Source organism: Anser brachyrhynchus, assembly GCF_964034855.1.
Source record: "Anser brachyrhynchus genome assembly, contig: SCAFFOLD_39, whole genome shotgun sequence".
Lineage (NCBI taxonomy): Eukaryota > Metazoa > Chordata > Aves > Anseriformes > Anatidae > Anser > Anser brachyrhynchus.
Window position 1 is genome coordinate 36,356 of NW_027663823.1, and position 27,523 is coordinate 63,878.

Consider the following 27,523-nt stretch of genomic DNA (forward strand, 5'->3'; position numbering starts at 1 on the left):
AAAGAGCTGTGAAAACACAACTTAAACTAATTCAAACATGTTCTGGATAAAATCAATAGCTAATAAAAATTTGCAACAGCATTAGTAAAATCCATTGTATGTCTCTTTATGCTCAAGTTCAATGCACAGCATACTAATTTGTATAGTAATGCAGTTGGACAAGTTGCATAAAACAGGATGCTTATTTTATTTAGGGTGAGGGGAAAAAGGAACATGTAATCATACTTTTAGACAGGCAACTTAATTTAGTTTATTTTTAACTGTGATACTCAGATTCAGCAATCACACAAATTTGATTTAGAATAAATATATAGGTAATAGTGTAAGTACTGAGATAGCTGCAGCACTAAATCTTACCTGTTTTGAACACACCAAGGAAGCCATAACACACAGGTGTGGTGTCAAAAACAACTTTAGCCTCATGATTAAAATCGCTAGGACACTGTATGCCAACAGCTGCAATGCATGGTATACCACCTGCAAAATAAACAAACAAAACCACAAACAATTGTATTTACATACTTTTAATTTCTCTCAAAACTGTAACTTCATTTTCAGTATAGCTTAAATGACAAGTTTGTCTGAAAAAGAGTCAAAGTGAAAGTAAAGATCTTCACATTTCAGATGGTGAACAGAACTTTGTCATCTTTTTTTTAAAGTGCGTCTAGTCTGTCAAAGTATGGAACAACAGCAGGAGAAACATTAACAATAAAACTAGAAGGAATTTGAGAAATGGCTAGCTCTTCAAAAGATTCTAGAACACAGGCAGAAACAGCTAAAATTTGTTATATTATCTCTTTATAGAAGTGAAGAGACCTTGCTAATACCTTGTCTAATACCTAAAATATTGACGTATGAGATGGAAGAAGCAAATATAGTCATCTAACCTGGAGAAAAGGAGACTCAGGGGAGACTCTACACCTGTATCATGTATCTACTCTGTATCATGTTCTATAATTACTTTAAAGGAGGCTATAAGCAAGGTGGGGATCAGTCTCTTCCCAAGCACCAAGCAATAAAACAAGAGGAAATGACCCTAAGTTATGCCAAGGGAAGTTTAGGTTGGATATTAGGAAAAAAATCTTCACTGTTCCGAAGTGTTGGAACAGGCTGCCCAGAGAAGTAGTTGAGTTACCACCCCTGGAGATCTTCAAAAGATGTGTACCGTAGAGCTTAGTGACATGGTTTAATGGTGGACTTGTCAGTGCTAGGTTAAAGGTTGGACCAGATGATCTTAGAGGAGGTCTTTTCCAACCTAAATGATTTAAATGATTCTATAATCTCGGCTACTCACACTACCACAGGCAACTTGTTAGAAAAAAAACAGTTAGAAGGCATCAGACATGTAGTTCAGCCCTCCTAACAGTGAATCTACATCACCTGTGGAAGTGCTGTGGTAAATCACAGAGGCATTTTCACAATCAGTGCCTTTCTGCACTGGTACAGCAAAAGCCCAAAGGACTCCTATCCTGCACTGCCACCCCACCATTAATTAGCATTATTTTCTGTTCAGCATTCCAGAGCTATTTTGGTGACATATTGGATTCAATTTAAGACAATGGAATAAAAGACGCAAATAATTAGCTACAAATAAACCATCTACCAGCATTAATATTGAAATACAGCTTGCAATGGGCCAACTATTCTCATTAACATATGAATAAAATTGTGCAGAAAAAAATATCTTACCTCACCCTGGTTAAAACGTTCCTCTCTGAATAAAGAAAAAAGGAAAAAAATCATGATTTGTTTCTATCATATAGATGCAGCACTTTTACTTTACAGTAAGCAAGAGTCAGCACCTGTACAGATTTTTTTTTCTAAGAAGCTTATATATATACACTGCAGATTAGGAACTATCCTCCATCCCTATGTCTACTTGGATATCTGAAAATTAATTATAGAAGTTTTTTAATCACTTTCATGAATTATTTCACATATAGAAGAGTTGAACAGTTTATTTTGAGAATGAAACCTCAGTAACATAACAGAGGCAAAGAACTGTTACCAAAATGTCAGACATTTACTCAGACTGGTTTTGGCTTTATGGGAAATATAAATGTGAATACAGTGAAAACAAGGTATACTTTTTTTTTTTTTTTTTTAAATAAAAACCCTCTGAGGGCAGAATGCTGCATCAATTTTTTATTTTTTTAATTTTGATATATGCCATTAAGACTATGGAAAGCAGATATTACTGAAATGACTAGTGACAAAAAAAAATGGAAGCAAAAAGATTTCCTTTGTTAGGGAAATGACAACATGCAATTGGCCAAATTCACTGCCCTTAAGCACTTCAAGAAGTGATGCCAAATGCCTGTAACAGGCAGAGCACGTATTACAGACGCTTAGAAAATAAAATTAATACAGCTGGGATCCCTTCCTAAAGATGAAATTCAAGTATTTTTATAACCTGGAAAAAAATAACGGGGAAGAAACAGCTTGTGTTCACTGTTTATAGGAGAAAAGTGAATAGACACATAAGTAAACACTGATTTAGGAACAAAGTAGAAATATAAATGATGAAATAGAATATTTGTGGGCGAGGGGGGCTAAGATGTCTGAAACTAAGTTCAGCAGATAAAACTTAGTCTATAAAAATACTACAAATAGTACATCCAAGCCATTCAGTTACATAATTTACCCTTCAAAAAGGGTCAACGTAATGTAGCTATTTAGTGTATGTCAAATCAAATGAACTTCCAGCAGGAAGATCAGTTTGACATTCAAAAAGAATACTTACCTTTCATATTGGCCTGTATGAGATAAAGTCCACCTAAGATATTTAATTGCCTGAAGAACACAGAAGCCAGCAAAATTATGAATAAATTTTCAAAAGCATTATAGAGCATTTCCAACATTCGTTAAATTAAATTACACCTGAGTATCTCGTTTTCAGATAATGCTAAGATAAAGGCACACAATGCTTTACCTAAAAATTCTTTCTGAGGATGTTTAATTAGCCAGGCAGTTAGCAGTTATCCCATCTGTTCTTGTGTTCTTGTGTCTGTAAGTTGTTTTCACACAAACTATACATAATCAAATTTACAAAAACAGTTGTAAACTTTAGTTATAGTACTCATCAGCTAAGTGACAGAATTTTTTTTGGTGCTTAACATCAAAGCAAGTTTTCTCACTGACGCAGGACCAGAACTTTGTAAAAACTTATGTAAAGGAAATACAGAACTGTATACAAATATTTTTGACAATCTGTATTTTGTTTAACTTTTTCCTGTCTCAAAATAAATACTGGTCCCTTAGAAACACGAAAAAAGTAAATTCAAGTTAAAGGTGATTCACTAAATCACTTACCTTTTTGATGATTACCCCCAAAACCACCAGAACAACTGGTAGTAGTAGAGTCTTTGTGTATCTAACTGGAGTCTACAATGGAAATACAATGCATTAATTGCTTTCCAGTCATCTAGAGTTACATCGATGTTCATTTTGAAAAAAATAATATAAAGGAGTTTTTCCTCAAGTGAAACAAATATAAACACACAACAAGAACAAAACAAGCTAGAAGAAACTTAAATTTAAACTCCACCCAGCAATCTCACTAGAGGTCTTAATACTAGGGTCATTAAAAAATTATTCCCCTTTCTTTGGCAAACTACCCAAAGACTTGAAGTAGATGGTATCTCAAAAGAATTCGAGTGTTCTGGGTTGACTAATCTATAAATGTTCTGAACACATTTAGATACTGATGAACCAGAAAAGTCTACTAACAACACACATGGAAACCTCGATACTTTTCTGTAAACTAAATCTACTTCACCTTCGTGGCTCTCATCACATTTTCCGTTTACTCAGCATCAGTTACTGACAGACACAAAATCTTAATTTTGCAGGACTTTGACCTTTCATATATCCCTGAACAAGCACTTCTTTTAGTAAAGTAAGCATGCTTCTTAGATATGAAATCAAAACACTTTTAGTGTTAGCAAATTTAAAAGCAATAAAACCATTTAAATTTAGCTGAAGTTCATTAACATCTCTAACTTCATCAGTAAGCGCTTGGAAAAAAAAGAAAGAATTCTTACGACAGCAGTAGTATGTTATGGCTCACAGATGTTTCAAGTTATAAATGGAGATAAATCAAAAAGCTCCCTTTTCCACAAACATCTAATTTGATCAGATTACCTCTTTTTCCATGAAGTCAAACTCTGCAGCACAGGTATACATTAATGTATCAAAATCCTTGTAGCCAATAAATTTAGATTTTAGTATGTTACCTATATGAGCCTGGTAGGAAATACAAAAAAAAGAGCTGCAGTAAGAAAAAAAAAAAAACTGTTTTCTGCAAACAAGTAGTGTAAATATATATCATTTTTTTAAATTAAAACAGAAGATTATATAATTTACAATAATGTTATAAATGCACCAAAAATGTATTTGAGTAGATTAAATGATATATTTGATCATAACAGATTAGACAAAAGAAAAAGCAGAAAGCAGCAGAAAAAGAATGTTACCACTGCAACTGGGTTGAACAAGAGTACAGTTTGCATATGCATATTTTAAGATATGAGCTTCCCACCTCTTGCCCCTACATTTAGGTGTGCAGCATCTTCATAGACAGGGTTTAAAAAATATAATTTAATAATAAAAGCACTAAAGTGCAATTAGGAGTTCTAGTTACAACAAGCATTTCAGAATTGCCTTAAAAATGAGTTTCAGAAGAAATTGAATCAAGAAATAGAGTAAATAAAGATGTAGGAAAAAGATACCAAAAATAAACAGAGCTCTATAAAGCCAAATTTCATAACAAACACAGAGCATTTATCAACTCAACAGTAAACACATTGGTCTTTTCACAAACTTAGGTCATAAAACCTCAAAGTCTTCATTCATATTGAATGAGAAAGCAAATACACAAGCCCATTCCCATTTCTGCAAAAGAAGTCTTGGAATCTCGGGAAAATATATCAATAAGAGACTGAAATCAAAGTTTTAAGACAAAATATTTTTAAAAGACACCATATACTTGCATAAGAGAAAGAAGACGTACATCATCAGCTATTCCAAATGCTAAAGAAGTTAGGTATTTCAAGGTGACTGTCCCAAATAACCAGGCACATCCTTCAATGACCTTAAAAATACATTCAGAATGAAATAAACATGTCTCAACAAACTTTTAAATAAAGCCATCCTTTCTCAGAAAGATTACTAAATTTAGTGACTAGCTCAAAACTCTACGTTATCACCAAGATATACAATCATTTCTAACCAGTTACACTTCTGAAATTTGAACACACTGGATGGTTTTATGTTTTGTTTTCTCTTTTTTCCCCCTCCCTTAGTTCAACTGAAATATTTTTGGATTAACTGATATTTTGGCTGTATCACTGCACATGACAATGTAGCAGAGGATGTAGCAAAGTAAACTTTAAATGGGGCAGCCAAACTGTCAATTCCATCTGTTTTGCATACAGTGGTGTACCATGATTATTTTCCACCATCAGCCTCTCTGTAATTATCAGGTTGTACTACCCCACTAATCCAAACCTTTGAAGGAATTTGCTGATTTATAGTACCTTTTGAAGATAATCTCAAAATAGAACTTCAAGGAGATAGAAAGGGTTACATACCATGTTTATGAAATGTAACTAAAACTACTAAAAAGGAGAAAATTCTAGGTAGTCTCGTTTTACTTAGTTCCTTATAAAACGAGCCCAGCTGAGTAGGAAAGCCTGGCTCAGCATCATGCATATGACAGGGACCAGCAGCAGATACATTCACAGAGAATATAATAAAAACATGCAAACTGATCTTTACCCTAATGTAACCATGATATTTATGTGACTGTGGGTTGCATTCAATCATCATGTTTAATGGCTGAAAATGAACCTAAATGCCTGAGAGGTACCTAATCCTTTTCTGACTCTTTATTTTTTGCTTCCACAATATAATAATTCTCTCTTATAAATTTACTGCTGCCAACATAAGGAGCACCAAATAAACTGTAATTATAACCTGTTTCTACTCACTAGCTTTCTTATGCTTACCTCCACCTTCGAAGATGTAGAATTCTAACTTATTTTAAAATCTGTGCTATTTAGCAATTCTTTATTAATAATTATCTTCATATCCTCTCTTCTTATATTTGATTGTGGTACGTTTTGCATTTGGGGGGAGGGCATTCTTTCATGTGCCTTTTTTTTTTTTTTTAAGAAAGATATGCTGACTGAGATTGCATATAATATTTAGGATGGCAAGAATGAGTTTAAAAAATAAGAAAATTTACTGCTTTTTCTGGAAGGAGTCCACTCTCCATAACTTCCATTGTTTACTTTCCTTTTTGATGCCTGCTCAGAAATGCAATGATGTATTCAGAGAACTTTTCATAAGAATACCAAAATTTTTCTGCTTATTTAGGTTCAAATATTTTATACATATAATTTGGGTGGTGGTGGTCTTCTTTTGAAAACTTACCATTTAATCCCACCCTTTGTTTCTTACCTTCTAACATTCACACCTTATCACATGGAGCTTATTTTCTTTTACAGTTCCCGTTAGTTATCTTCCCCAAAAGGTTTCTGAAATTCAAGTGCATTACATTCACCCATACACCCTTATCTATATCCTTCAAAGAAGTCAAATACATTTGCCAGGCATGACTTCCTTTAGAGAGGCTGCATCGGACTTATCTTTTGTTATATCACATGTACATGTATCTTTAACAACTTTATTCATCTATTTATTCTTCTACAAAGTTGGACTTACTGGTCTGTAGTTCCACAAATGTCTTGGATCTCAGTTTTAAAAACCTGACACAAGATCTGTCTACATTCCCAATTCCCTGGTACCACAGGTAACTAGTTACATTGACAGGTTACACACGCGATGCAGTTTGTTATAATTTTTTTTTTCATTTTAATGCCTTTATATTCTAATGCCTGCATAATAACTGTATGAATTTCATCCAGTTTTGGCAAGAGGTTACCATTCATTTTAATGAGAATGGTCTTAAGCACCTGGGTAGTCTTAGTAGTCTCCCATTAAAGATATCTTTACCAGTTAACGTTGTATCTTAAGCAGCAAGTTGTTTCTCATGTTTTCTACAGTGTTGTATTTTATTTGTCAGAGTTTTGGGGGTTTCCTCCACATTTGGACATTATTTCAACTGCCCTCAAACCCCAACTACATGCCCCTACATCGTTTTAGTCTGACTCTTTTCTTGTACTTAGTTATGTAATTGTAAGTTGCTTGATGTTATCAAAAATATTCTGAAAGAATGGTGATATAGGACATATTTTTAATGAATCACTAGTGTAGTGTCTTAATCCCCATCAAATCACCAGGCACTGTTATTCTTTTAACTGCCTCTTCTAAATTGCTTTCTGTTTCAGAGAGATTTTCATACAGATCTTAGGTTTTGCAAACAGGTTTAAATTAAATGTGCTGCCATTTGAATGTTATTTTAATTTTGTGAAATAAATGCTTATTTATGCCCTTTTTCATCCTTCAGTATTTTAAAATGAATTCCTAGGAATAGGGACAATTTACTTGAAAAGGGCAGTTTATCTGTATTTCTTGATTTTCTGCTGTTAGAAAACAAAAGTTAGTTCAGTTTCATTAAAACAAAAGTCATAATTATTTTCTAAAATTCAAGATGTATGAAATTCCTTACCCACAGATAGACTTGACTTCTGCACCTTTTAAAGACTCTTGGACTCAGTTCCAGAATTCCCTAATAATAAAATGAAAATATATTTCCAGGTAAGATATAACAAGAAGATGTTCCAGTATCTTAGATGACTTTTTATTTTATTTTAATAAGCACCTGCTTTAGCATGCAGCTACTTAAAGTAAATAAATAAACACACACACCACCACACACCAGATTCCGGAATCAACACATGAAACATGAATGAACAGAATCAACATACGGTATTGTGATTTTACCCTGCATTGGCAAAACATGCCAAAATAAAAATTCCTACTGCAGTTTATATATGATTAATGGACGACTACTCTACTTTTTACCAAGTAAAATTCTATATTATACAGTTCTAAGTTTCTTTAAATCAAAGACAACAGGAAACAATTATGTCTGCTTTCATGAACAACAGCCTTCTGAAGCAACAAATAAATTACTGGCAGCATAACACAAATTTTTCATACAAGGCAAGAGAACACAAGTGGGGAAAAAATAATCAGTATTTTTCTGTTTCACATTGTTCCTGATTTATGACACACAGAAAATCCGTTCTAAGATGCCTTGACAAACAACAGCATTAAGAAAAACAGAGAATGAACTTAAAAGCTTTTAGAACCCCGTCTGTATGTGACATGGACTGAGGCCACTATATACAGTCAAATAACAGACAAACAACAAATGTTTTTTTCTAAGCAGAAAATAGGCAAGAAACTCAATGTAACTACACTTAGTATATAATTACAGAAGTTGCTACAAGCAAGTACAGTAAGTTTATAAGAAAAACTATTCCAACAACTACCAGTAGTGAAAGGAGATAATTCTTAACACAGGTGAGAAATTACCACTCTTTTACTGAAGGACAAAATATAAATAAAACAAAAAAGAAAACAAACAAAAATCACTGAGGTCACCCCATGCTTCTAGCAGGGGCAAAAGGATTCAGAAATTGAGATTACTTGTAGCATGCTAAAGCAGATCTGTTTATACAATCTTATCTCCTATTTCATGTACATAATTCCCTTAGCAGAAACCATATGAAACTAGAAGAGGTTAGAGGTGGTTTTTCCTCTTACGTATAAATGAAGATAGCGAATGTTGAGATGAGTCTTTAGTGAATAATTTCACACTTGGGAATATGGCTCAATAGCTTCAAATAGTACTGTGTACTATTTGAACTACAGTTTCCCTTACTCTGCTCTGGTGAGGCCTCACCTCAAGTGCTGTGTTCAGTTTTGGGCCCCTCAGTACCAGAAGGGCATCGAGGCCCTGGAGCACGCCCAGAGAAGGGCTACAAAGCTGATGAAGGGCCTGGAACACAAGTCCTATGGGGAGCAGCTGAGGGAACTGGGGTTGTTCAGTCTGGAGAAGAGAAGACTCAGGGGAGACTTTATTGCTCTCTACAAGTACCTGAAGGGAAGGTGTGGGGAGCTGGGGGTCAGCCTCTTCTCACAGGTAGCTAGTGATAGGACAAGAGGGAATGGCCTCAAGTTGTGCCAAGGGAGGTTCAGGTTCAAAATTAGGAGACATTTCTTCTCAGAAAGAGCAGTCAGGCATTGGAACGGGTTGCCCATGGAGGTGGTGGCGTCACCGTCCCTGGGGGTGTTCAAAGAAAGGTTGGAGGTGGTGCTTAGGGACATGGTTTAGTGGGTGACATTGGTGGTAGGTGGATGGTTGGACCAGATGATCTTGGAGGTCTTTTCCAACCTTAATGATTCTACGGAATTTTGTTATGTAAGTTACAGTCATTTGTTCTGTATTTGCAGTTTCAGAGAAAGAAGCATTTAAAACAAGACTTCTTGCTCATGTTCTCATTTCATAATTATTTTGGTCAAATATTATGATGGTGTTAACAATGGTGTGGATCCTGTAAAATTTAACCTGGCCTAAATAAAGAAGACAGCTGACCCCTAACTCAGCTTCCCTTTGGAAGAGGTCTTGGTGTGAAAAATCTTAGTATTTAATTATTCTCCTAATATCTTTAAGGTCTGTTTGTGACATAAAAGATTTGTCAACTGTCTGGTAATGCAGCAGTTTTACATTTTATATCAATACATACAGAACAGTACGTGATTAATTTTCTTTTTCTTAAACAACTTACCCATATAACTACTAAAGATGCAGCATAATATGATGTTAATAACATCGAATTACCGAACATCAAAATAAAACATACTACAAGAGATACCTGAAAAAAGAAAATTAAAATTATTAAATTTACAATAGAAAAGGTTAAGAATTGCCTAACTATATAAATTACGTTGTAACACAAACAGCTTTATAATTAAAGACACAACCCTGGCAACAAGTGCAAGCTTGATATTTGGCTTAGAGAACTGTTCTGAAAACACTGAGTACGACATAATTGTGACAGATAGCCAAGTGTACAGTATTATTTTATATTATAAAGTACACATAGATTAAGACTAACTCATCTTGCCCGATACACCTGTTATATTTTTGAAGTTATTCCTAACATAATGCAATAATTTGGGGAAAAAAAAAAAAAGTATTTCTCTATTCTGTTTGTTATCTTTCAGAGTCCTGGACAAACATTAAAAGTACTGAATAACTGAATAAATGCTTGTTTTCTTTCTTCCAAAGTGAGAAGCATATATTTAAAAAATAATCATTACTGAATTAAATGAAGCAGCATTCTGACTGTTCAATCATATGAACAGCTATATCAGGTTGAAAGTCAAGGCTGAAATACACAAAAAACTTTTTTGCACCATCCTGATCTCCTACTGTGCTTTCTGATTAAGAGAAAGCAAGCTGAATTACATTTCCCAACTTGGGAAAGCCATATCAATGATCAATCTCTACCTTCTACTGTGCACAGGAATAAGGAAAAGTAGTAAAATGTTCAGCCTTTTGATTTATTTTCTTTTTTCCATAGCTAGGCTGTAATTTTCTACAAAAACTGGAGGTTGGGGACAGAATCAGAAACACCACAAAGACAGACCAGCAGTTTACCCAGCCTCAGAAAGCTTTCTCTATAATGGTACACAACTATTTAATGATCTGAAATTAGGCTTTTATGGCACTTTGGCACCAATATTATACACTTACTACTATAAGCCAAATGACACAAATATTTCATCCTGCTTCTGCCAAAATTTACTAAACCAAGATGCTTATTTGCAAATTTTCCTTATAAGTGTGACTGGGAACAAGCATTTTATATATAGTTTTAGATAGAAATTGAGCTGAATAGAACTTACTACTGCCTTTCATTTACCGTTTGCAGTATTTCAAAATGTTTGGAAAAAAGTATGAAATATCATTTAGATAAAAGCTTCTTTCGTGTGGCAAAAACACTTTCTGCCCACTGAGTTTGCATTGCAAAATTTTATCAAAAGTGTATTTTTAAAAATAGACATATTTCTTAAAAAGGAAAAAAAAGTTTACATCTTCCTATATATTTAAGACTGTGGTCTTTCTTCAAACAGCAGAAAATCCTAGCAACAGAACTTGATCATTATCTTAGTTTCAAAAATGAAGACCAGGTATATTATGCTGAAACCCATTTGCCTTTTACTTATTATCTCCTGCCTTTGACTTTCTTATCAATTTGACAAAATAAGTTTTTTTCAGACTAACATTTTATCTTTTTTTGCCCTTCATTCTAAACATTTCTCTAAATAGTTTGAGCAGAACATCTTCTCGTGGTCCAGATGTCCGTAGTCTTCAAAACCAAGTTCTAGTTGGGGTTTCCTAATTTTGACTTGCAAACACCTCATTTATTGTTTCCATTAACTAATGGCATAAGATGAACGCTATCTTTTCAACTTTTTATTGTTCATACTCTATTTTTAGTATATTTTCTATTCTGCTGTTTGAGAATGCATGTATCTTTGAATTCATGAAATAAGTAGAAACAAAAAGGCAAGGCAAATATTTCTACAAATCTTTTAGGTCAATAATTTTTATGGAGTTCAACAATTACGATGCATCGGACAGATCCTACTTTCTGACACTATGATAAAAAACATTTAAGATCAAATGTTCAAATCCAGGCCCCTCCAACCCCTGCTGTTGACTCCCTCAAGTGATGACAGGCCATGCAGAGGGATCTAGATAGATTGGTGCATTGGGCAATTATCAACAGCATGAAGTTCAGCAAAGGTAAATACCAGGTTCTGCACCTGGGACGGAGTAATGTTTGTTACAAGTACAGACTAGGAGATGAGTGGCCAGAGAACAGTTCTCTAGAAAGGGATCTGGGGGTGCTGGTTGACAGCAGGCTCAACACGAGTCAGCAGTTTGCCCTGGCAGCCAAGACAACAAACTGCATTTTTGGATGCATTAAACACAATATAGCCAGCTGGCCAAAAGAGATGATTCTCCTGCTCTATTTAGTAATGATGAAGCCTCACCTTGACTACTGCATGCAGTTCTGGTCTTCACAATATAAAAAGGATGTTAAGTTACTTGAAAGCATACAGAGACGGGCAACAAAGCTGGTAAAATGGCTGGAAAGTATGTCCTGTGAGGAGAGGCTGGGGACAATTGGGCTGGCTAGCTTGGAGAAGAGGAAGCTAAGAGGTCACCTCATTGCTCTCTACAACTTCTTGAGGAAGAAGTGGAGAGGGAGGCACCTGTCTTTCCTCCCTGGTAACCAACAATAAAATGGAAGAGAATGACACAAAGCTATGCTGGGGAAGGTTCAGAATGGATATTAGGAATAATTTCTTTACCATGACAGTGGTCAAACACGGAAACAGGCTTTCTAGAGAGGTGGTTGATGCTCCATGCCTGTCAATGTTCAAGGGGCATTTGTATAATGCCCTTAATTATATGCTTTAACTTTTGGTTAGCCCTGAAGTGGTCAGGCAGTTGGACTTGATGATCTTTGAAGGTCCCTTCCAAATGAACTATTCTATTCTGTTATTGCACATTTCTAATCACTTTGAAACTAATGAAAACACTTCAGACACACTGTTTTGATACTTTAACCTGTTTGAGAAGTTTTAATTTGAAAAAAAAAGTTACCATATGAACAGAGAGTATCTTCTGTAATTTGCAGGCGTCAATATAACCCATAATACACACAGCAAATAATGAAGCTATCTAGAATGAAAAGCAAAAAAAAATAGTTAACAATTTACAGTGTTGTACTTGCTCTAGCAAATACATATTCATACAAAAACTAATTACTCAAACAATTATAAACCAACTTTTACTGGTGCTTTTTTGCTAAGTGCATACTTAGGCATTTTATAACAGCTTCTTTCAAGAAACTTTAATTTTGCTGCTCTGAATAACAGTTATCAAACATATTTGAGTATTTAAGAAGTAGGTACTTGGTTTTCCAAAAATGGAAGTTATCACAACACAGCACTAAACACATCTTTCACTTTTTAGAAAAAAAAAAAAAAAAGCATTCATTAACATTAACTAACCCCAAATTTTTGCAAAGCACTAAAACATCACAATTTGCTGCTGAGGAAAATGAGATTCACTGATTAGGTAGCTTGCTAAAAGTCACATGGAAAATTCATGAAATTATGAATCGAACCTATAAGTGTCAGACCCAACATCTTATAATGGTTATAGCAATGGATTTCTTATAATGTCTTACAGAGTTTAATGGCTTCTTCTTCTCCACTTAGGATATTTGCATACACAGTTTTGAACAATTGATATATACTATCAACTCAAACCGAGCAACATCTCTTTTGAGTGCAACAGACAAGGGAAAAAGTATGGAAACATGGACGGATTTCAATCAACAGGTTACATTTCAGTCAACTTAAGCATTAAGATATTGTGCTGTATGACCAGTATCCTATTGCTCACATTAGCATATGCTACATGTCAGCGCTAGTTCAAGTTAACTCAACTGCTTGAGCTCTCAGACAGAGAAATTCTGCCACTACTCTCAGGTTTATTAAAATTAAATAGGAAATCATGCAAAATCATGCCAAATATCACATGCCATGCAAACTTTGCCCTCTGTAAAATAAATAAATAAATAAATAAATATCTGAATAGCCCAAAGCAATGCAAGATCAACACCTTTTATTTTTGTACTTCAATATACAAAGTTTTCCCATGTTCTGCACTTGTTCAAATGCAGTGACCTTAGGATGGAGGCTGCTTTTAAGAAATAAGTAAATTATTTAGTCCTGGAAAAAGAAGACTGCGTGGTGTCCAATTTTAAATTTAAGAATAGAAAAAAAAATGGTGTGATAAATGGGGTGAATCTTTCCTAAGAGCAAGAGTAAAGCCTGGCTAAAATGAAAGCAACAATAGTTGTGAACTCAGTGACTGTCTATAGAAAGTAGTTAATTTGCCTAAAGAAGACAAAGAGGCTATGCAGAGGTGGACACGGTCTTACCTGAGTTAGAAGAACAAACTGAGCAAACTGCCAGGGAAGCATGAAAAAGATATTAGAAACACACAGTGCAATCAAGCTTCCTGTATTAATATTCGGAATCCTTGGGAAAAAGAGACAGAATAGGTATCAGTAAGTTAAATTACACAGATATTTGCATATTATCAAAAAGTAAAACAGAGAATGGAATAAAAAAATAATAATAAAGTTACCTTGGAATTTAGCTAGCAATACTGATCCACTAAAAGTAACAATGTTCAAGTAAATTTAGTATCATTTTTCCATCGGTTTCCAAAAACAATAGTTCTGATGCTTAGTGTTTCTTAACGATATGATATAACATTACCAAGTTTGTCTTTTCCTGGCAATATGTAATACAGCAAGTCAAAACTATATTCCATGCAGCGGTCCACCTTCATGTAACAAGTACAGTCAGGTCACAACCATTTTCTTTTCAGCTGAATTCACAACTATTCTCACAACAGTCTGCACCCAACAGTGATTTTACTCCTCTAGCATTCTATCTCACCCTTCTTTCATATTTACTTTCTGCAACTCTTTTTTTGCCAGCAATCCTGATAAAGGATTTCAGCACAATCACAAGTATATGAAACTCACCTTTGACTGAAAACACTCTATTTTCCATGTCTTCCTAGAAAAGTTTTATTTATTTACTCCTAGCTTTGAGATCAGATCAGAAATATGTCATGATTCAAGTTTCCCCAAGTGGCCTCCAAAACTCAGGATATCATAAATATTCTTCCGAAAAGAACCCAAACCCAACAGATCACAGCAGTCTGAACAAATTCTGCAAAATACTCTTTGGTTTCTCCTAAAATCTCTCAAGATTAACTATCGGAAGTCCTGCTAAGCATGAGTTTAAGCTATTATTTAAGTGATGCAAATAACAGAGAATTTAAGTTCTAGTCTCTTTTTCAAATATACTTCCTATATTACATTAGGAGACTGCTATACGTAAAACAGAGCTGCTCTTGAAGCAGGATCTCTAACTGAGAACCTGAAAGTTAAGTCTTTATGTTTTTTATCACCTTTTCAGATCCTCGTGCTGAAACGCCTAGGCTAAATACCTTGCTTCTTCATTGGTAAGCAAGATCAAAGACTATTTTAAGTACCAGCATTTGAAGAACAGAAGTGCATGTATCTAATTAAAAGTCAGTTATGGATACAGATTATATACACTAGAATCAACCTAACTTGAAGTTTAATTTTCTTGGCTTTTGTTTGACTTCACAATTTAACATTAAATGAGGAGGTGTCATTATAATATGAAATCTAGCAATCACTCTACAAACTATTCCTCAAAGTATTTTTCTAGACAGCACGCATTTCTTCCTTACCTAACAAACACACATTAGTGACAGATGATAGAAACATGTTTTGGTTTAATCATCAATAACTACAACAAAATTCAGCTAAATCACAAATATACTGCAAATGTGATGTGCTGGAGTTTGTTAATACTTGAGGGCTTTTCAACCAGTCATGCTTATTTTCAAACCAAAGGCAAAACAGTAACACGATCACCTTGCGGGCCAGAAACAGCCACTGAAAAGCAGGGCTAACAAATTCAGGGGCATCCCTGCATTATTATAACTAGATTGCTTTAAAAGACTGAATTAATAAACACAAAAACTGCAAGAACATTCTAGCTTATGGGTGCTATAGAATCCTCTGTTGCATAGCATAAGCTTACGCTACGTGCAATCAACATACCACTCTCCAAGAGGGCCATAACCAATTGATGGGGTTATCAGCTTGTTTCTCAAAGGAAGGAAGTGACATCAACCAAAAAGTCCGATTTTTTTTTTTTAGTTTACACATGTATTTGCCGAATTAGTGATTCTGATTTTTATTTTAATCATGTCTTCAAGTTGCAAAAATTTTCCTTTTAATACATGAGTAACATGACTGCAGTTTTACTGGTGCAGAGTCTGCAACATAACAGCCACAGGAAGGTTTCCACGTTAATGATATCACTCCTACAGCATAGCAAGGCACATAAATAAATACTTAAATAAATGTTCTTAAATACATGCCCTGTGACATTCTCTTTTAAAGTCGCTGTAAAAAGCTAAGTATAAATTGAGAGGTACCTGAGAATATAGGTCAAAAGCAACATCTGAAGCACAAGGAATGGGTATGAGAAACTTTCACGAAGAGGCGGAGTCCACATGACACGAGTGCACTAAAAATAAGAACCGGGTTAGCTGATAATGTTTGCTGCTGTATTTTCATAAAGCAATGCATTTGTATTTCAAAATGAATGACCACAGGTACTTCAGTAAAGCAGAACCCAAACTACACGAGCTTTTATTCACAAGCTTAAAAACAAACCAAAAAACAAAACACAAACAAACAAAACATAAGCCAAGAAGCAGAATAGAGAAGGAAAAAGGATGCAGCTTTCAGACTTAAGGTGTATGACGCACTGTTTAATTAAAATAGATTACTGCTTTTCCAAAATTAAGTATGACAGCTAGAGAATATCCCAAGAAACAGACAGGAAAGCAGCTGCTTGGCTCTGCTTCTGCTGAACGTAAAAAGTTATTCAGGTAACTGAAATCATTCTCAAATTCATGCAGTGACTTGCCACACTTACATGGAGAAAGTGTGTGAGGAAAGGATCTGAAGAAGAAACCAACATACTCTTCATTACACTAGTTATTTAGGCTGCAAATATTTTACATTTCTAGCAGCATCAACACGGAAAATTTTATAGAATGGGCTCTTCAAAATAGGCCAATAAAACCTAATGATTAAATTAAGCTCTTACACAGCTGTTCTTATTCACATCTTTCACTCTTGAACTCTCCTAAAGCAAAGGATAACACAGTGACATCAACCAAATAGCTTTTTCATGAATTTCTTGGGGTTTGTGGCAAACAGCTCAACTACTTAACTGCCATCCTCTATCTTTCTATTCAGCTCTTTAGAAAATGCTTACAGATGGCAATGACCATCAAAAAAAAAATATAACTATATATATAATATATATAATATATATAATAATATATAATAATATATATTAACTTCACAGTTAAGCACATTACTTTATATCCTTTTTCCAATTTAAATTGATGTTCCTACATGATCAAATAATATTCATCACACTATTTCAATTTTACATACAGAGGTGTTTCAGATGCATAAACAGTTAACCTGCAGGAAATCATACTTTAAATGGAATCTGTTGTAAAGAACACCAGAAGTCTCAACAAAAGGAAATACAATCACTTTGAAATCCAAGGTTTACCAGCAAAAGTAAAAGAAAGCTTTGATTACCACTATGTAGCTAACATCTAGAAGGCTTTCACCCAGCATTTAGCAGAAATAGTTTCAAAAAACTACATCCTGAAATCCTATTTATTTACGGTTGCAACAGAGAGAATCATGCTTATACATATTTAGCACTCGACTTTTTGTAAATTGCTAAGTATGCTTTTACAAAATATTTATATAGCTTTTCTTACACAGACCTAGCTTATACAACAGTATTACCCATCTCCTTTGTCTAATTCCATTTTAATTAGCCAGCCTCTGTAAGATAGGTAGCATTGAACCTGTGGCCAGGAAACATACAAATACAACCCTCAGGAGATTAAGAGTTTCTCCCCCAGTCTGAAATACCATTTCCCATTGCTGCAATCAGTTAGCACAACATGTAATCGAAAGCAAATAAAGCAATTTCAATGAGGAAAACACATCGGTTCCTGTACATCTCTTCTGTTGCACACATGACAAAATTGACTGTGTAAGTGACAGAAGGCCAAAATAAATGAATGCAAGTGAGAATTAGTATAGACTTAATCGTGAAAAAAAGCTGAAGGAAAAATACTCTGATGGATGTTAACACATGCTCCAGAAAAGACTGCTGAAAAGAGAGTTCTGTTCAAAAAATGAACAGAATCAACTAAAAGAGGTGCTGACGAAACCTATGAACTTTCTAACTCAAGAGGAGAAATGGGGAGGGTTGGTCCATTCAAACACCTTCAGTCAAGGTTGACAAGGAATAAAATTGTTTCAAGTAAATATTTTTTGATATAAGCATTACGAAAGAAAAAAATATTTTAAAGAGTGGATAATTTTGACATGCAAACAAAAGGAATCAAAATGGCTATTCCCACTAAAAATTAGAAATAAAATGCAATAGAATCATAGAATAGAATACTCTGAATTGGAAGGGACCCACAAGGATCATTGAGTCCAACTCCTAGCATCCCCCTAGGTCTATCCCAAAATTCAGACCACATGACTGAGAGCATAATCTAAACGCTTTTTAAACTCCGACAGGCTTGATGCCGTGACAACATCCCTGAGGAGCCTGTTCCAGCACGTGACCACCCTATCACTGAAGAACCTTTTCCCCATATCCAGCCTGAATGTCTCCTGTCACAGCTTGACACCATTCCCTTGGGCCCTATCACTGGTGACTAAAGAGAATAGATCAGTGCCTGCCCCTCCACTCCCCCTCGTGAGGAAGCTGTAGATCTCGATGAGGTCTCCCCTCAGCCTCCTCTTTTCCAGGCTGAAGAGGCCAAGTGACTTCAGCCACTCCTCATATGTCTTCCCCTCTAGGCCCTTCACCATCTTCGTATGGACGCTCTCTGGACAGTAGAGACACTCTGGACACTCTCCATCATGGCTGCGTAGAGCCCAGCAGGAGGAGCCAGCTGGTGACCATGCAGGCTGCCAGCTCGCACCCCACATTTAAGAAAAAAAATAAATAAAACCTAAAAAGCAACCGAGATTGAAGTCATTTGGGGGATGGGAAATTATCATGGGATTGGGTCACTGGGTGAGGGCAGCAGCCATAAAGGTGACCATGCTCTAGCAGGAAAAAGGCTGACAGAAAGAGTCTCCTGAACCTGGGGCAGAAGCAAATGCCAGCCGGCCTGAGAAGTGCCAGCCCAGGAGCCGTACCACAGGGAGCAGTCCTTCAGGAGCGGACTGCTCCAGCATGGGCTGCTCTCCACAGAGCAGCACAGGAAGTTTCTCAGACAAAAGGAGCTCTGTTTAGGGTAGAAATCAGGCCCATTTTACACCATTTATACCTCTTACCAGTAAGAAGGCATAGGACAAGGAGGAATGGTCTTAAAACTAAAAGAGGATAGACTAGGCATTAGGAGGAAATTCTTCCCTGTAGAAGGGTGGTGAGGCACTGGAACAGGTTGCCAAGAGAAGCTGTGGATGCCCCATCCCTGGAGGTGTTCAAGGCCAGGCTGGATGGGGCCTCAGCCAACCTGATCTAGTGGGTGGCATCACTGCCTATGGCAGGGGCGTTGGACTAGATGGTCCCTTCCAGCCTTGGCCATTCTGTGATTCTGTGGTGAGGTGTTACTCCAACAACAGCGATTATCCCGAAGGTATGTGTCACCTTTAGGAATACCCCGGCTCCATCCTAGGCTTCACCAGTTTCCTGCACCTTGCACATCCACATTCGCAAGTTCTCCTGAATTCTACGTGTCTTGCTTTGGGGGTGTGTCTCATTGGTTAGGGGCAAGTATTAAGCTATCAATTTTAATGCTCTGTAGACATCATCACTGGAACATGTTGAATCTACACAGCCAGTATGTGAAAGACAGTAGTTTTTTAGGTCAAAAATTCTTTAAAGACCCTTTCTTGTTTCTGTACTTCAGTGAAACCTCACAATCCTGTCAACAGAATACCTCTAAGTTGAAATCTTTTTATCTGGTTTCCTAAGGGAGCCATGTCTGCTCCACAAGGGGTGGACACAAACTAATACTTTTCTTTACAGAATCACAGAATGGTCTAGGTTGGAAGAGACCTCCAAGATCATCTAGTTCAACCTCTGACCTAACACTAACAAGTCCTCCACTAAACCATATCACTAAGTCCAACATCTAAACATCTCTTAAAGACCTCCAGGGATGGTGACTCAACCACCTCCCTGGGCAGCCCATTCCAATGCCTAACAACCCTTTTGGTAAAGAAGTTCCTCCTAATATCCAACCTAAACCTCCCCTGGCACAACTTTAGCCCATTCCCCCTCATCCTGTCACCAGGCACATGGGAGAATAGACCAACCCCCACCTCGCTACAGCCTCCTTTAAGGTACCTATAAAGAGTGATAAGGTCGCCCCTGAGCCTCCTCTTCTCCAGGCTGAACAAGCCCAGCTCCCTCAACTGCTCCTCGTAAGACTTGATCTCCAGACCCCTCACCAGCTTCATTGTCCTTCTCTGGACTCTCTCGAGCACCTCCATGTCCTTCTTGTAGCGAGGGGCCCAAAACTGAACACAGTACTCGAGGTGCGGCCTCACCAGAGCCGAGTACAGGGGGACAATCACTTCCCTAGACCTGCTGGCCACACTGTTTCTTATGCAAGCCAGGATGCTGTTGGCCTTCTTGGCCACCTGAGCACACTGCTGGCTCATATTCAGCCGACTCTCAACCAGTATTCCCAGGTCCTTCTCTGCAGGCAGCTTTCCAACCACTCTTCTCCCAGCCTGTAGCGCTGCTTGGGGTTGTTGCGCCCCAGATGCAGGACCCGGCACTTGGCCTTGTTGAACTTCATACAGTTGACCTCAGCCCATCGGTCCAGCCCATCCAGATCCTCCTGCAGAGCCTTCCTTCCCTCGAGCAGATCGACACACGCACCTAACTTGGTGTCATCTGCAAACTTACTGAGGGTGCACTCAATCCCCTCATCCAATCATTGATAAAGATATTAAAGAGAACTGGCCCCAGCACTGAGCCCTGGGGGACTCCACTAGTGACCGGCCTCCAACTGGATTTGACTCCATTCACCACAACTCTTTGGGCCCAGCTATCCAGCCAGTTTTTAACCCAACGAAGCGTATGCCAGTCCAAGCCACGAGCAGCCAGTTTCTTCAGGAGAATGCTGTGGGAAACTGTGTCAAAAGCCTTACTGAAGTCAAGGTAGACCACATCCACAGCCTTTCCCTCATCCACTAAGCGTGTCACTTTGTCATAGAAGGAGATCAGGTTCGTCAAGCAGGACCCGCCTTTCATAAACCCATGCTGACTGGGCCTGATCACCTGGTTGTCCTGCAAGTGCCGCGCTTCCCTGGCACTGAGGTCAAACTAACAGGCCTATAGTTCCCCGCGTCTACCCTCCGGCCCTTCTTGTAGATGTTTGCTAGCCGCCAGTCGACTGGGACCTCCCCTGACAGCCAGGACTGCCGATAAATGATGGAAAGCAGCTTGGCCAGCTCCTCCGCCAGTTCACTCAGTACCCTCGGGTGGATCCCATCTGGCCCCATTGACTTGCGTACATCCAAGTGCTGTAGCAGGTCGCCAACCATTTCCTCATGGATAGAGAGGGCCACATCCTGCTCCCCATCCCCTTCCACCAGCTCAGGGTACTGGGAATGGGCAACAATGGGAACTGAGAGAGTGCTGACCTGGCACCAGCCAACTGACACAGCAGGATCATCGTGCAAGGAGCTCCAAACGGGCCACAGCCAAGGCGGCAGTAAAAAACACGCGACTGTAACAAAGGTTGGAGGAGAGGACTCGAGGAATTCAGGTATTTTGAGGAATGGAAGTTACAGGGGAAATGGAAGCATGGAGGCAGGACACATTCAAGGCAAAGCAAGCTTTGGCAGCTCCTTTCTTTAAGAAGCTTTTTGCTTCTGAGATAGATGCATATGCCAGGGTACACCCCTGACTGTACATAGACAAGGAAGAGCTCTGTAACTGTTAATGCAACCACACAGCCTAAGGAAGCTCAGAAATGACTGGGAAGGTCAGAACTCTCTTTTCTTCCCATCTAGGTCTAAAAGCGAAATGTGTTTTAACATAAACTGTATTTGTATGGTAATAGAGACTTCATGCCTCAAATATAATGGCTAAGTTAGGCACTGAATACTCATCATCACAGGTTCTTTACTGAAGGGATGCAAGACACAGACTCCTGATGGTTCTTGAACAGGAGACATTTATTGCCCTTTTTCACTACTACATATACTTTCCCCGTAGCCCCACGCGCTGTCCACGCGCCCGAATCTGTCTTACAATTGGTTAGAGACCCTCAGACACGCGCCTTGAGCCAGCCAGCAATTGGCCACTGCCCAAAGCTCATCTTTAACACTGTAGCCAATTTACTTTATCTCGACCTTGCTCAAGTTTTTGGTTCTACCACTGTTTTCCTCATTATCTCACTAACTTGTTCTCATTAACTCAGGGACGTGTGAAACAGCACAAAGCTCCCTGCGAATTCCTTTCCCACACTTTACTACTACAGGACAAAGAAATAGTTTATTTTAACATGGACCATCATGAATTTATAGAAGTTTATAGCATGTTTATGCCATGACGTCCCTTCTACTTCAGTTCCTAGAATCTTAAAGACATTTTTTAAAATACTGTTTTACCAGAGAAGTCACTAGAATCAGCACCATTCAATTCTTTGCTTGCTTTGCTATTTTACAAATATGTTAAATTAATAGTGTAAAATAAATGCTTATAAAGTATAAATTAAATGCAAAGTTGCACTCCAATTACAAATAAAATAAATATTTCATAAATATATATACTAACATGTCTTTTCCCTAAAGCATGTATTATCTCTGTTCTCCCCTGCCCCTCCCTCAGGTCCTGTCATCCACAGAGAGGGAAGCTCTCCTATGGGGTCTCTGTATGTTTACAGTTTCTAAATTCTATGCGTCCTGGCTATAGAATATAGTACAGCAGTACTAATGGGTTTCTTTGCTGGTTTGGTATTCATGAATTTCTGGTAAAATACGTAGCAATCTAAATAAAACCTCCTCTGTTTCTGTAGCTTATTCACATGGTACATCTAGCCCAGTTATGTCTGGAACACAGACAAAAAGAGATTTTGATGTTTTGAAACTTGAACTTAATGTCCTGCTGAGATTTCAATCTCAGAACCACTTTACAATATATTTACTTTGTTGGGCTTTTTGTTTGTTTGTTTTGTTTTGTTTTTAATCTAAGGTGACACATTGGACAGTGATACATAAAAGTTGTAGCGTATTTTGCTTTCAGTAAGGTTTTATTCCTTTCTTATTAACCTTGTGCACTCATCCCCAAGTAGATAAGCAACGTCGATATCTTCAAGGAAATGAGATCAATCTTAGTCTTAAAAAAAAAAAGAAAAAAAAAAACTGTGGAAGACCTACCTCTCCATGGTTGAAAAAGAAACACATCACAGTAATGAGGCCTCCTAGACGGCTCCCACTGTGAAAAGAACATGCAAGACAGGTACAACAAACTCTTAACGGCCAATGCTGCTTCAAAAATATGAAGCAACACTAACTTACAGCTAAGTTTATTGGGGAAAACAAAAATGCTTCCAGGCACCAAGGAAAAGCAATCTGTAGAGTACACAAAATATTAAAATACTAGGCAGTCAGCTAGTGTTTACTCCAGAGCAGACCACTCTTTCCACATCATTTTTTTTTCTTCTGTAGAGCACCCATTTCAATGTAAATAACACGTGAAATAGTTATTCTGCTTGTCACAAGCTTTGGTTTATATTATTTCATCAGCAGTAACAATGAATCCTAGTAGTTACAGCCTGCAATTGCAGCTACTTAATCAACCATACCTAGACTTCAGTCATGAGAAGTAAAGAATGTTTTTTGAATTTTGTTTATTGTTTGTTTGTTTTTGTTCAATTGATTGTTTCAACAAAACTCCAAGCAATACAAATGGAGAACTGGCATGCTCAGTCACCCAAAGGGCATCTTTGCAAATACTGATCTGAACCTAATACTTTGTTAAATAACCAAATCAAATGTGCTCAAAAACATACACAAAAATTAATTCATGCAACACAGTCAATGCAAGCTATAATTTAATTCTTATGCAAAGTACTCTGACATTGACATGTAGAAGTTTTTTAAGCCCTTGACTTAAGGATTTTTATAGGTTTCTAAATAAACCAAGCTTACCTGTTGAAAAATTAGTATCATGGATTCAACACTAAAACCAAAGATAGTACTTAGTACTTTTTCCACCTCAAAACAGCAATAGATAATGTTCCTACCTGTTTGGCTAGATTTGTTATTACTGACGTTCTGTGATATAAATCAAGCAACCCTTTTGTACATAAAAAAGTGCATTTCTACTGTGAATTTGACAGGAAATACAATTTTTGCAATAGCAGCCAGCTGTTAAGATTTCAAAAAAAAAAAGTCCTCTCAGATCTTCACCCATCACTAATATACAGGTCAAACAGAATCAGTAGGTTCTGGGTACAATATCAGGGGATTAAAGATACCAGCTGAGTCCTAAAACAATCTCCAGAAAACATGCATTCTTGCACATAAAACTCAACTTTTAATTCTGCAAATACTAAAAGCATCTAATGCTAAAAGCCCAAAATGACCAAGAGGATATGTTTATTATTAAAAAAGTCTTTAAAAATAAAGAAAACTAAAAATTTGCTTAAAAAAATATCAAGATTTATGGGAAGTATTAACATTGTGATAAAACCTTACAGTCTAGAACATAAGGTCTTAATTCTATTATGAATGTTTCAGATCCATCATGCCTTGTTATTCTACCACATGAGAATAGATCAGAAAATCTGTAGCACATAATAGGGAAATGCACCTTGTCACTATCTTTTCAAGAAAAGCAAATGAACACAGTCTATTTCACAGAGGGATATATTTAGTATAGAGTAAAATGGGTTATTTTCTAATAGTGCAATGATATCATGTAGGAGATACAGTAACTCTTCCCATTGAAATTCTCATACCATATTATGATTGGTGGAGTACATACAAAAAATAGCTTTTGAAAAGGCCCTTCTGTTGGGAGTTATAGCTCCCATGTTTAAAAAACTACTAATTCTTTATTAAATTTAGATTATTCTGTTTCAAAGAACTGCAGATGACCTGAACAGTTAATTCTTAGTCTAGTGGAGTCAGGTCTGGAATAATAAAAGAACTTGTATTTTGAATCCCCAGGTACAATAAGATGAAGCCTAAAGAAAGGCACCAGGGACTTGCACTAATTCATTGTTAATTAACATGCAAGAAACAGAATACTGAAAAAACACTGTCAGAAGGAGATTGGGGAAATTTACTGGTAGCTCCTTGAGATCCAGTATTTGACAATCAACTTATGCATTCTGTCCCTCAACTGCAAGAACAGAGGGAACAGGGGGAACCTGACAACTGCATAAACCACTTACCTGAACACCATTCCTTTACCAATAAAAATAAAACAAAACAAAACAAAACCTAAGCATGAGTTTTCAACATATCCCTTTGATTGTCTTAACAGAGAATGCTCCAGAGCTTGAAGCTAACTTGCATCATACCAGAAGATTCCCAAGTGCCTTTGCATAACCAGAGGTTGCAGTTTCACACTACAGCTAACCAAATGCAACGTCAGCTCACTTTTGAAAAGGATGGTTGTGTTCCCCTTCTTAACCTTGGCCACACACAGCGTGCTAGGACAGGGAAATACTGTCTGGTGATCTTCTAACCTTGAAGAGGAAATTGTTTAAGGAGTTAAACAGCAAAAAGTAGTCCTACAAAAGCAACTACCTTTCTGCTATCTGAACTCCTGGAACAATAGAGTATGGACGGCAAGCACAGATGGGAACACATGCTAGCTTGGAAAGTAAGAGAGTGGTCTTCCACTATGCTATTACCTGCCGTCACTAGACAAAGTTACAAGGAGACTAAAAGCAAATAAGGCTGAAATAAAAAGACTATATGTTTCACAAACACCTAGGGAGGAAAAAAAAGCTAGAAAAAAACAATTATGTAAACTTGAGATGATCGTTGCTAACAAATTCATAAATGAAAAGTTGAAGAAAATATTAGAGGATAGTTTCCCACCATCAAATGAGTCAGGTGCTGTGAAAAAGTCTTTCAAAAGGCATAGAAAAAAAATCAGCTTTAGGAAGGAGACCTACACCAATTCATAAGATTCCTACTTCAGCATAGCAGAATTGCATCACTCAAGATTCAGTTCTTCAATTTTTCACACCTAAATAAAAGCCTTTGTATTCCAGCTTTCCTTGACTACAAGGAACCTTCATACAGATATAATGACTAAGCAGCCATCTAGATTTGGTATCAAACTATGAACTTCTTTAGAAGAAATAAAAAAGATCAAAATCCTACCTCCAGAAAATTGCATAGTCATTAGTTATTTTTCATAACCCCAGCTAGCTAGTGGCTTACAATTTGAAAGAACTGCATTTACATTCTAGTCATTTTGACTACGTACATTGCAGATCATTTGCATTTAAAACTGAATTACTTTCAATACTCAGTAGTTAATTTCTCAGTACTTTCCTTGGATAAGACATTACTGACTCTTCAGTGACATTAATACATGAAATGTGGCTTTCCATGCACCTAACTTAAGAGAAACATGACAAGTTAGTCATACGAATATTCAAAGATTACCTACTTCCTCAAAAAATGAGGGATTTACTTTCTTTGTTAAGAAACACATACATGCTTTACTCCCAAATGTCTGACAGTTGTACTACACAACTTCCTCTTCTCAGTATCACATTCAGCTCCTGCCCTGTGCTATTCTTTATCTGAACCATCACCATATGCTTCAGAGAAAGCAGAAAGAGAACAAATGTCAGTGAAGCCACATAATGATGTGGAGGGAAAAAACACATCTCTTTAAAAAAAGTAGCAGCTTTTTGCACAACAGACGAATGAAAATAGAGGTACAAATATTTCTGCTTCTTTTTTTCTGCAGAACGTGGAATCTCTTTTGTATGAAAGTATATTATGGTTCCTGAAATTTAAGGTCAGATACTGAAAACAGAAATTCACTGAAAAAGGGAAGTATATGTATGCCTGCAAAAGAATGCATTATCTTAAAAAACATTTTGCCTTGTCAGTTATATTAAAATTGAAAGAAATGCAGTATTACTGGAGGAAAAGCATTCTAAAAACCCCAGTCTTGTCATTCAACAAGTGCAGTGTCATTTAAACTTTGTTTAAAAATGAGTAACACTGGTAATTTTAAGAACACCATCAGGACAAAAGTTATTTAAAAATTGCATAATAGTAAATTTTATCCACAACACAGTGGTATCAATGAGATACCACTTCACTGAAATTTTCCATGTTTTTGTAGCATCAACATTTTACTTTAATCAACAAGCTTCTGTCCCACTAGTTTTCAGTGACAATGTATACATTACAGTAAAAATACTACTACTGTACAAACAAACAATATACCATCAAAATATTTTAGCATCTACCTTTTTTTTAATTATACTGTAAAAGCAGACTACCAGTACTAATTAAATAGTCTCAACTGCCTTACCTGAGGTATGTGCCATATAGGAAGAACAGTGACATCATTAATCCATTCAAAAGAAAAATCACAGCAACATAAAAGGAAGCAGGGTCTCCCAAACCTAACAAAAAATTAACACATTGTCAAATATACATGAAAGATCATATAGTTTATAAATCACCACACAATCAGTATAATAAAGCACATTACATAGACTACCTTAATATATCTACAGAAAGAGGCAAAGAAAAGAAAATGCCATGAA

General features: G+C 36.7%; 1 protein-coding gene across 2 annotated transcripts; it reads right to left on the reverse strand.

The window, feature by feature from the left end:
* Nucleotides 1-53: 53 nt before the first annotated feature.
* LOC308186775 (protein C-mannosyl-transferase DPY19L1-like) lies at nucleotides 54-27,523 on the reverse strand. Of its 2 annotated transcripts, XM_080608951.1 has the most exons (13): nucleotides 27,286-27,521; nucleotides 23,145-23,202; nucleotides 16,115-16,206; nucleotides 14,004-14,103; nucleotides 12,656-12,733; nucleotides 9,762-9,848; nucleotides 7,634-7,693; nucleotides 5,012-5,092; nucleotides 4,144-4,245; nucleotides 3,313-3,384; nucleotides 2,744-2,793; nucleotides 1,690-1,714; nucleotides 55-477 (listed from the first exon to the last, which is right to left on the reverse strand). In XM_080608951.1, exons 1-13 carry the CDS (start codon nucleotides 27,321-27,323, stop codon nucleotides 298-300), a joined length of 1,023 nt encoding a protein of 340 aa, XP_080465077.1. In that variant the 5' UTR covers nucleotides 27,324-27,521; the 3' UTR covers nucleotides 55-297. The 2 variants fall into 2 exon arrangements, with proteins under 2 accessions (XP_080465078.1, XP_080465077.1); XM_080608952.1 differs by lacking the exon at nucleotides 23,145-23,202 and having other exon boundaries at nucleotides 54-477; nucleotides 27,286-27,523.